Here is an 11,924-nt window from a genome sequence, read left to right as displayed (position 1 = left end):
TCTCTCTCTCCTCTCTCTCTTACTCCTCGAGCAGAGGGAGCATCCTATAGGCTAATCAGGTGGTACTTTCAGTCCAGCCTCGGTATCCTCCTCCTCCTCCTCCTGCCGACCAGTCGGTGCGCGCGAGGTGTTTTTGTTTGTCCGCTACCATGGTGGGAAATACGGATATCGTGTGCCTTCTCGTCCCGCTGGTGATGCTTGCGGGGTCTACCTTCCAGACCGACGTGAAGAGCGGCAAAGAGGCGGAAAAGACGGGGAATTTCATGGAAGACGAGCAGTGGCTGTCCACCATTTCACAGTACAGCCGCAAGATCAAGCACTGGAATCGCTTCAGAGATGTAAGTGTTGATTGGGAGATGCGCGGTAATGCGGTATGAGATGCGCTGATGGGGATGGAAACACGCACTGCACATTTAGGAACTGTAGCCTAATAGTTATTATCACACACTTTCTAAGCAGGATTTTAAAACAAACAAACAAAAAAGAAACTTAGTGGTGGTGTTTTAACACATTGTATAAACACATATAAATGTTTCTGAATATGAAAATTCCTTAAATTAAGCACTATAAGATCTATTTTATATAGTTAGGGCTTTTATAATAGAGTAAAGTGGGAAATATATGAGAGCTAAAAAAAAATGTATCTATTGAGTTTAGGTGATTTTATTACTTCTTCCTAAAATTATTTATTCAGTAAACTTCTATTATAGAACCCAACAAAATAAAACCACATTTGCAAACACAGTCCATGGTGTATAGACTGCTGTTCTTCCCACTTTTAGCTTATGATAGCTTTGCTCATTCTAAGCAATTAAGTTTCAGCCCCACTTGCACAGAGGTATAAACCTATTCCATCACACTGACCTGACTACTGGTCGCCCCAGATGTACTTCAAGAGATTTCACAAACAAGGGAATTAAGCAATTAGAGCAGAACCAGCAGTGATTGATTGATGAGCATTTTCACCCACTAAACACACTAAACTGGGCTGCAGGGATTGATTAAAGCTCACAGAGCACTGTGATATATTGCTGTGTCTGGGGCTGCATGGCCATAGTTTTGCCTCCCTTTGCCTCTCAGTGAAATGATTAGTAATGATCCCAACAGGATTTGGGCAGTAGTGCAGTTGGATTAGGTTCCATATGACTCCTGTTAATTGGGTTTTAATTGATCCTAGGTGGTAACTGCACCGAGAGATGGGTATCATTATTGGATCTGAAATGTGAGCGGTTTGCTTCAGCTCGAGCATCCGTGTGAGAACAATGACTTATCTGTTCTGGAAGAAAAGATGAGCCTTTCGAAATAATAACCTTCCTGGAGAGATTGCGGTGTCATTTTTGATCCTGCTCCTTAAGACACAGGTCGTGGATTCCCTGATGATATGGTGAGCGCGTGTGAAAATTGCCAGCAGCCCCTCTTGGGGATGGATTAGTTTGACTGTGACTGCTTAAAGTGTGCGTCCTGTGGAACCGTACTTAGGGAAGTAATGAAATTGTGGGCATGGAAAGATTAAGTCAGAATTATGGTGGGATTATAGCTCACTGGATGTGGCTCTATATTTACGCAGCTTTGATGCAGAATGTTACTTACAGCAGTCATTATGAATTCAGCACTTCATGATTGGCTGTGCAGAAACCAGACTTTTCAAGAGTGGCTCAAAACATAAACACGACTGGAATGTGAGGAGCATCCCGAGATATAAACAGTTTTCATAACTATAAAGCTTCTAGGATAAAGATGTCACTTTCTCTGCTCTCCCCTTTCCCTTAATTTAACATCAAAGCTGCTGTGCAACACAAACGTCCCCTACTGTTACACACTGAATCTCTTTCATGATCATTATTCCCGAGGCTGAGTGTCTCAGTGTGTTGCTGCGTATGCGTGCATGCATACAGGCACGCAGACTTGGTCCTGTCTCCACTTGTGCGAGCGAACCAGAAAGATTTTGTCAAGACTAATGCCCACGTGAGTGGTGTTGTCTTTGATAATGATGATGATGATGATGACAGGAGAAAACATCAGAGAAACTAACCACTGAACCTCCAGAGGGAATTGCCAATAGGAACTGCTTTGATTTCGGCTTGCTGCTGTAGCAACAGCAGTCTCTGGATGGAGCGTGTATCACTGGGAATTTGATGACTCTATACACTCACCAACCCTGCTTCAGCATGCGGGAATAAATGGAAAAGTCTTTTATTAGAGCTTCTCATTAATTAAAAGTGTGAACGTCTACAGCTGAATTTTGCAGCCAAACAGTGTCTTGGTGTTTTTTTTTTTTTTCCTTAATATGGTCGTGATGGTCTTTGAGCTACAAAAAAAAAGACAAAAAAAAACTAGAGCAGTTCAGTCCTTGGGAATAATTTGGTTAATGTATAAATGACTGCCAATGACATAGTTAAAAGTACCGGGATTACATAAATTGACTTGCACAGTCCTCCAAGAGCTGAATGCTGACTATTCATCCAACACTGGAAAGCAGTAATCAAAGGTGCACAACGTGAAAGACGAGCTCTTTCACTCTTGCTTTTGCATGTACGCAAACACGCACAGATGCACACAAAACCTCCCCCACGTAAACACACTGAATACATAGGCTGCAGAAAGTGCACCGTAAATATTTTATATTTATTCATTTGCACGCTGTTAAAAGCAGGATCAGGATAAGAGGCTCTTTCACTTCCAATAAAAACGGCTCCCACACTTCAATCTATTTGGGATCCAAGGCGGATGGATTTAACAGATACAGTCAACAAATAATAGAATGGGATACCTTCAATCCTTTAATCTGACAGGTGCACTCAACATTTCATTCCACTAATGCACCAAATCCTGGAAAAAAAACCAGATGAACATGAGAACAGGGAGGACAATGATGGTAACTGGATGCAGATTTATTACATTAACTCAAACACGGACATGTTTTATCATTTGCTCAATTTTTATGAAGAATTTGTCACTTTTTAGCTTAAATAGCAATCAGTTAAGGGCACATACAGAGTATTAATTTCTTCACACATGCTGAGAGGGCTGCCATTTTAACATATAACTGGAAAATTATTATTAATAATAACCCCACAATACTGAATCCAAAATCAACTAAAGTGTGATAAGTAAATGTGCTTAAAGTCATTATGAGCACCATTTTAAACACTGGCTAAAAGATTCATTTACAGTGCTGTAAAAAAGTATTTGCCCCTTTCCTTTTTTCTTCTTTGTTTTTTTACATATTTGTCACACTTAGATGTTTCACATCATGAAACAAATCAGAATATTAGACAAAGATAACCTAAGTAAATACAAAATACAGTTTTTTTCCCATTAAATCATGAATTAACTGTGATAAACCAAATTTTTTGATTGAATTCAATTTCACTAGCCATACCCAGGCCCAATTACTGCCAGACGTGTTGAATGAAGAAATCCCTTAAATAGAACCTGGCTGACAAAGTGAAGCATGCTAAAAGATCTCAAAAAGCAACACATTATGCCACGATCTAAAGAAATGCAAGAACAGTTGAGCTACAAAGTCACTGACATCTTTCAGTCTGGAAAGCCATTTCTAAGGCTTTGGGACTCCAGTGAACCACAGTGAGAGCCATTATCAACAAATGGAGTGGCCAACCTACCAAAATTACTCCAAGAGCGCTTTAATGACTCATCCAGGAGGTCACAAAATAACCAAAAAAAAAGAACAACATCTAAAGAATATGGCATAACTTGCTTCAGTTAAGGTCAGAGTTCATGATTCAACAATAAGAAAGAGACTGGGCAAAAATTCGGAGTTCGGAGGCAAAAACCACTGCTGAGTTTTGGGAAAATATTCTGTGGACTGACAAGACAAAAGTTGAACTTTTTGGCAGGTTTGCATCCTGTTACATCTGAGGTAAAGCTAACACAGCATTTCATAAAAAGAACATCAGACCAACATTCAAACGTCGTGGTGGTGGTAGTGTGATGGTCTGGGCTGCTTTGCTGCTTCAGGATGACTTGCCATAATTGATGGAACCATGAATTCGTCCCTCTACCAGAAGAATATCTGGGCATTAGTTCATGCTCTGAAGTTCAAGCACACTTGGGTTATGCAGCAGGACAATGATCTGAAACACATCAGCATGTGCGCCTCTGAATGGTTCAGAAAAACAAAATGAAGGTTTTGGAGTGGGCTAGTCAAAGTCCAGATTCAAATCCAATTGAGATGCTTTGACGTGACTTTGAACGGGCCGTTTATCCTCAAAAACCCTCCAGTGTGGCAGAATTAAACAACTCTGCAGAGAAGAGTGAGCCAAAATTCATTGCCAGTCATCACAAACACTTGATTTCGGTTCCTGCTGCCAAGAGTGGCACAACCAATTATTAGGTTTAGGGGGTGATTACTTTTTCACACAGGGTCATGTAAGGTTTGGATTGCTTTTTTTTCTTTTTAAATGAAAGCATCATTTAAAAACTGCATTTTGTATTTACTCGACTTTGTCTAATATTAAAGTTTGTTTGATCTGAAACATGTAAATGTGACAAATATGTATAAAAATAAATCAGGAAGGGGCCAAATACTTTTTCACAGCACTGCATAGAGACAAGTAGATGTCAATGCACTGTCTGTTTTCATGTAATTGAAATTCATGTAATGAAACTAAATGGTGGGAGTCTGCTGTAATTTTGTGCATTGCAGATCTGGTTTTGCATTATAAAAGTAGATCAACAGTAGATTCAATGTTTTTCTCAACCTCCCTTGTAAAAAAAAGATAGTGTCCATGAAATCACACAGGCATGAAATTGTTCTGGTCCTTTATTTCTGTTGATGTAATATAAACACAGATATGTGTCTAGAAACTGATGATCATTAGGAGTCAGCATTGCAACTTCACACCGAAAGATGCTCTTCATTGTCAAACATACCAGCATGTGCTTGTCAGAAATAGTTCAGTGTTTAAAACTGAATGTTTCGGTGTACTGTATATATTTTCTCTGCTTTCCCCCTTCATATCCTGCACTGTCTGCGCTCTAAATCCTTATCTTAAAAACACACACGTCTCCAGTGAGGCATTTCTGGACCACCCTGTAGCAATCTTGCCTGCACCTGTTATCCATTCACTTCATTTTTAATGAACAGAAACTCGTCGGCCCGCTCAAAAACATCAGATCCCTTGTCGATGTCAGAGAATTAAATATGCAGAATGGTGGAAGAGCTTGCGGTAGGCTCTGACAGTTCTTCTTGAGATGTGATGTTTATGTTCTTTTGCTCCAAAGCATTATGGCAAGTTTACTTTTGCCACCTGTACTCACCTGTCTGTTTTTAGGCTCTTGTGCACTTTGTCTGGCTACAGTGCGGCAGAATAGTGGGCGCACTCTTGAGAGCTTCTTTTTATTATTTCACCATGGCATACAGAAATGATTGTAGATAAATCGTCTGTAATGCTGGAGCCAAATTCTCCATTAAAGACTATCCAGACGAACAGTAAATTATCATCACTACCCTACGCTCAGTCTGGCTTTCCCATTGCACATGCTGTCTGATGTTAAAATAGACTGCTACTGATGCATTAATGCCATGAATGATGATAGCGGCTTATCAGAAAACCATTAATCTATCTAGTCATTCTTTGTTCTGGCATGAGTTGGTGCTTATCATTCACCAGATTCTCCATGAGGCTGCAAACATCCAAAGCTCTGAGGCAGTGCACATAGAGTGCATCTTGATCACCTCCAACTGTTCTGGGAGAGAGGGTCTGCTTGTTCAGAGTTTATATGGAGTACTGGTGCGCTGTGGGGTGTCTTGGTTGGTTTACAAGAGGCCTAGGTGGGCTGTAATTGAGTAGAATGAGGGAAAAAAGAAATAGCCTTTCATCGTGCCAGAATACAGCTGCTTCCTACAGTGGTACAATAGCCACAGCTGAAGGGAACAGGTGTCCCAAAGACAGATTTGCTAAAGAGTAAAGCGGGTGATTAATTTCAATTTTCTTGGAAGATTCAGTTGTTTACAAAATGGTATAAGTGCATCATAATTCAGAACTCTCCATGCAGGTGTGACTAATGGCTTTAAAACAGCAATTTTCCTTACAGATGCCAGAAATCCTTGCCTGCAAGCATTTCACATCCACAATTTCTTAGTGACCTGCTTCTGCCTTGATGACACCCGGGAATCTGTGTTCCTGACTTGTTGCAGGGAATACCTAATATCCAGAAAACTGCTGGATCACGCGGGTTTGCTTGCCTGCATGATCCCAGGAGCTATGTTTGCCTTGTTAGGGTTTTGAGTTTTTTGGGTTGTTTAGGTTTTCTCTAGTTTTGTATTTTCTGCTTATGTTTGTGTGTTCTGGTTTGTTTCTTTGCAGTTATATTTTGAGGTTTTAGTTCTCATCTACTTCTGTCCTTGGCTTCAGTCTGGTTTGTGTTTTTCCTTGAATTCCTGTTATTCCTGCCTCCCTCGTGCTTCGATGTCTGGCATAGTCTTCATCTTTGTGTTTGTGTTTTGGTCAAGTTAATTTTGTCTCCCCGTTCTGTTGTGACTCTCTTCCTGTTTTATTTTGGTGAGTGCTCAGCCACCGGGAGGTCTTGGCATCTCTGCTTAGACTGCTGTCCTCTCAACCCAAACCTGGATAAGTGGCAGAAAATGGGTGGATGATCAACTGTAAACCCCCCCCCCCCCCCAAATTTGTTCTAATGGCATATCAGTGTAATGTGTTTGTATGAATTCAGGTCCAAATCAGGATTCAGTAGATAAATTTGTTTGATAACTCCGATTAGAAAAAGAACCGTGCAGCATTATAAGACCTAGTGAGGGCTTTGAGTTTCTTTACAGCAGGTTCAGTAAATCTAACTTTGTCCCTTTTAAAGCTAACAATAACTTTAAGTGCCAGGAGCTGTCTCCACAGTAAATGCAGTTGGTCCAGAGCCAAGCTGATTCACAGCCAATGTGAGATCAGGCCCTATGGGGACGGGAGTTGATACAAAGGATTTTGATTAGCATAGATTAGAAAATGTCAGAATTGGTTACAAATAACAGCACAAATCCAGATGTTTTAGCACCTGGGAATCCCTGAGAGGAGAAGCTGTTTGTTGTACTCAAACACAGAAAAACACAAGCTAGACACACACACACACACACACACACGCACACACACACACACACACACACACACACACACGCACACAAATGTGCTATGTGCATGCATAGAAATCCAGTGTTTGGAGCTGAGATGCTTGTTTGGAAAAGAGGTTGTTACCAAGAACAGTTCACAGTGAGAACCCAAAAGATCTGATTTGCTGTCCCCTCATACATTAGCAAGTGTAACTCAGCATGCCTGGTCCTTCAGAGTGAAATTTTTGCTGATAAAGCCTCATGCTGCTCTCTTCAAAACTAAAAACAGCTAAAGAATTACCATTAATTTAAACTGTCTACTTTGATATAAAGTTATATATAAACGCTTAACATTCCATTATGTGTAGTAGTAAAACAAGAGCCTCAGGGGCTGAAAAGCTAAACCAATACAAAAGTGCCAAGGGGTTTCTTCCGTGGCCACTTGAGGCAGGATCCAAAAGTGACTTAATTCCCCAAAACTCACATGTTAAATGCCCTGCTTTACAGCAGAAATAAATGTGGCCAGTACAAAAAAACTACCTTACCCTCTATAGTTAATTTCCCCCCTTCATGACAATTGTATGGAGCTAGGTAGATTTTTTTATATATATAAGTAATATATTATTTATATAATTATTCTTTTCATTGTATTTAATTGTATTTAAGCATCAGTGATATAGCCAGAAAAGAGTCACAGGGGTCCCGCCTGGGTATCTGTGAAATTCTCAGCCCGGCACAGCAAAGCAAACTGTGGTTGCCCAGTGAAATCTAAAAATAGACATAAGATGAAACAAATCAAAGTGAAAACAATCCCTCTACTTTCACCTCAAACAGCATAAGTCAGTCATAAAACTCCTGGCCTGTTTGCATCCATCCTTTACATTACTGCCATCTTGTGGCTGCAATTGGCTATTGTCACAGGACGTAGGCTTGCCTTTGATTCCACTGAAATCCACAGTGAGATACGAATCTATGAGCATGTTTATGTCCCATTAACAAAGACTTAAGCTTGTCAAGCTGAAAGGGCAGCAGTTATTTTTCTGGTTGTTTGTGCACAGTGTTTGCACGTTTGCAAAGAAAGCCACAGTGATGGAGAGGAGATATCAAATCCAGTTAGCACTTTCAGATTAGCATCTCAGAGAAATCACTTGGTTGAATTTTGAAAGTTTTTCCAACACATCACATTCATTTTTCATGGCTGCTTTTAATCTCCCCATAGATATATACAGTTAACCATGTCCGAAGTAGTCACTCACCCATCCAAATCATTGAATTCAGGTGTTCCAATCATGTCCGTGGCCACAAGTGTATAAAATCAAGCACCTCGGCATGTGGACTGCTTCTACAAACATTTATGAAAGAATTGGTCGCTCTCATGAGCTCAGTGGATTCCAGTGTGGTACCGCGATAGAATACCACTTGTGCAACAAGTCCAGTTGTGAAATTTCCTTGCTACTAAATTTTGGCAATATAGTGTATGATTTAATAGAATATAGTGCATTACTGGAGATCAAACAGAAAGTCTGTAAAATGAGTTCAAGCTGAAGCATCTGCAGTAGTAATATTGATCCATATAACACTGATGGGGAACATTTTTCTGCAGAATAATTACTTTTGATACTTCATGTACAATTTGCCAATAATACAGTTTTGATGTGGAACGAGGTGCTCTCATAGTGTTTTGTTGCTACTTTTGCTAAAGGAATGGTATTGAAAATTTCATCCACCAGTCATCAGCTAGTAGCAGTAATGTAGTAATATAGTAAATATTTATTTAACTATAGAAGTAATAATATTTTACAATTCTTCAGCCAAGGAGAGTGCAGCAAGGTGCAGGAGACTGTCAACATATATAATAATAAAAAGACAGGCAGCACAAAATGATATGTTTTAATTTGGCCCAATTTCTCCTGTTAAACAGTGGAGGAAGTGGGGGGTGTGGGGGTGTTATTGTCTCTGCTTGTCTTTCTGTAAAAGTCACCGCCGGCCACTGCAGTATAGTCATTTCTGGATCCAAAAAAAAAAAAAATATGGCAATGGCTGTAGTGCCTGACATTATGCTTCAAAACTGTAATCCACAAACCAATGTGTGAGAATGTGTGGGATTAAGTTTACAAAAAATATTGTTCTTAAGTAAGCTGTCAACAGCTTGACTGAGCAGCGAGTCAACAAGTAGAAATGATTTATGTAGGAAATTAAAGAGCTATTGCTTCACAACTGAATCAAAATGAACTTGATTTTGATTGGCATAGGGTACACTGACTTAGAGTGGATTTATACTTCTGTCTTAAATCTACGCTGTAGGTAGGTTGTAACCCTACGTCATAAGCTCATGTACACCTCCCTAGAAATGTAACTCCACCTCCCTGTAGACCAGTGATTCTCAAATCCAGGCCTCATGGCCCAGCGTCCTGCAGGTTTTAGATGCGTCCCTGAGCCAACACACCTGAGTCAAATATAGAAGTCATTAGCAGGACTCTGACTGCATACTGAGGAGGTGATTCAGCCAATTGATTCAGGTGTGTTGGATCAGGGACACATCTAAAACCTGCAGGACACTGGGCCACGAGGCCTGGATTTGAGAATCACTGCTGTAGACACAACCCAGGCAGGTGTAAATGCTAACGGCTGCATCATAGATTCTACCACAAAGCCACACAAAAGCAAGGTGAAGTGTTTCTGGGGGGGGGGGCTTCCAGATATCTTTGGTCAAGACTTCCTGTTCCTGCCACCTGTCTGCATTTGAAAAATCAAAAAAGAGGTCATTTGTCAGAAGACCCATTTGTTTCGAGATAACATTTCAGCAAATACAACCCCTACTTTGTACTCCATGAGCACCTTTTACCTGCATTCAGCTACAGCCTGCTCAGTGATGACTGATCAATGGAGCGCAAGAGAACTACAAGCAGACCGAAAACAGGACCAAGAAAGCTTTGGTGCTAAAATTCTTGTACCTTGGCTACAGGTTATGAATATTTATATCCTGATGTCTCTTTACAAAAGTTAACTGTATGCTAACTAAGGAGAATGAATTGTATGTATGAATTTTTTAAAGTAGCGTATTTTTAGTAAAAATAAGAATTCAGGAATTTTAGCAGCATTATATACAGTTACACCGTTACACCAGGTCTGCTTTTTCCACAAGATGAGCCAGGTTTCAGTCCTGTTGTGTTAACGCGGTTGTGACTCTTGTCTGATTACATTTTTTTTTCTCCCCTGTCTCAAATCACTGGCTGATTCTTATCCTTTTTCTTAGCCCTTACCTAGGTAGCTTCATTGATTTTCCATTGTTGTATGAGCCTGTTTTTCAGTTGAGCTCTGTGTTTTCAGCAAAGCGTGAAGCTTCTCGCTGTGTGCACCAGATTCTCCTGTGAGTTGCACACTGTTTTCTTATACCCCACAGGGCGCTGAAAGGCACAAGGGTTGATTTTATTTATAGATAGTGAGTGCAGGGCTGGCACGGCTGCACAGAGATTTTGTGGACTAAGTGTGATTTTTTTTTTTTTTTTTTTTTTTTAAATACCTGGATCTGTGCATGTCTGCATGCCTGTTGTGTCTATGTTTTATGTATTGCCAAACAACATGGATGCTCAGTACTGCATGAAAATGGATTTTTTTTAAGCCAATGTAGCCCATTCTTTTAAGGTTTTCTTTTTTTTGTCCCATACATTTTAATGTGTATTCACTGAAATGGAGAAACCAATTTACCATTTGTATAATTAGATGCAGTTTTCAGTCAGGCTTTGTATTTGACCTTTTGTCCATCTTTTGCTTCCACAGTATTTCTGACGTCATTTATCCCTACTTGAGTGTGAAGAGTGACATTAGAGCCTTTCTTGAATGAGAATTATGTATAATGCACAATGACTATATTAGTGAAGTACCACACCATTTAGTGCAGACATAAATTAATGCCTTTTATGCACCATTTCTAGAGTGAAGAATATTACTCATTTAAGAACGAGTAAGGAAAAGGGCTCATGTCTATTTATTTGAAGGGCTCATGTCAATTTTTTTTCTTACATATTAATTGTATCCGGACACAAATCTGAGCATTTTTACACCCTTTGTTCAAATGCTCTCATGGTAAACTGTAAGGGAACATGCAGGAAAACTCTCACTTAAACGATTCGAGTCCAATCATTCTTTGTCTAGTGTTTTCTTTTTGTGTCCTTTGGTTTGGTGTCTGCCTGTCCTGTTGTAAAATACATTTTTAAAAAAGCACTAGTTCTGTTGGTACTATAACAGGTACCCTGAGGCTTGCTCTACATATGCAGACTTCATGTTACATGTTCAGAACTTTTAATGCTTAAAAAAACACACAGAATAATTTTAAAAAAGACAAACTTTCTTTGGCCCTAAGAGGTCAGGTCAGGCCACTGCTTTCAGGATCTACAGTTGTCCAGTACTGTACAAAAGTCTTGAGCCACCGCACATTTTTAAAATATTTTTATGGAAAATGGGGAATAGGTGCAGTGCTTTATTGAAACATGTGTATTACTTTTACTGCATTGCCAGTGTGTTTGGTATCATTGTCACACTGAAAAATGAAGCCATTGCCAATCAGAGGCTTTCCAGATGGTATTGCATGATGGATCAAAAGCTGATGGTACTTTTCTGTGTTCATAATTCCATCAGTTGACTAGATCTCCAACACCACTGACTGAAATGCAGCCCCAAACCATGACAGAGCCTACAGGCAGTAGATACTCACTGTTATTCCTCTCTCCTGACCTCCTTTGTACATATCAACAATGAATTGAAGCAAAAGTTTCAAATTTGGAATCACTGCTCCATAAGACCTGTTATTACTAATTTTCAGTCAAGGTCTTGTGTAATTTGGCAT

At 39.8% G+C, this 11,924-nt stretch overlaps 1 protein-coding gene across 2 annotated transcripts in view; it reads left to right on the top strand.

Annotated features, from left to right (window-relative positions):
* spock2 (SPARC (osteonectin), cwcv and kazal like domains proteoglycan 2) overlaps nt 1–11,924 on the top strand; it is a 35,870-nt gene continuing 23,946 nt past the window's right edge. For both annotated transcript variants that reach the window (XM_030747913.1, XM_030747912.1), the window contains exon 1: nt 1–338. In XM_030747913.1, the coding sequence (XP_030603773.1) occupies nt 150–338 (189 nt within the window). In that variant the 5' untranslated portion in view covers nt 1–149. The remainder of the gene's footprint in view (nt 339–11,924) is intronic.

This window comes from Archocentrus centrarchus, chromosome 15 (assembly GCF_007364275.1).
Source record: "Archocentrus centrarchus isolate MPI-CPG fArcCen1 chromosome 15, fArcCen1, whole genome shotgun sequence".
Classification (NCBI taxonomy): Eukaryota; Metazoa; Chordata; class Actinopteri; order Cichliformes; family Cichlidae; genus Archocentrus; species Archocentrus centrarchus.
This window is presented reverse-complemented; position numbering and strand designations above follow the sequence as displayed.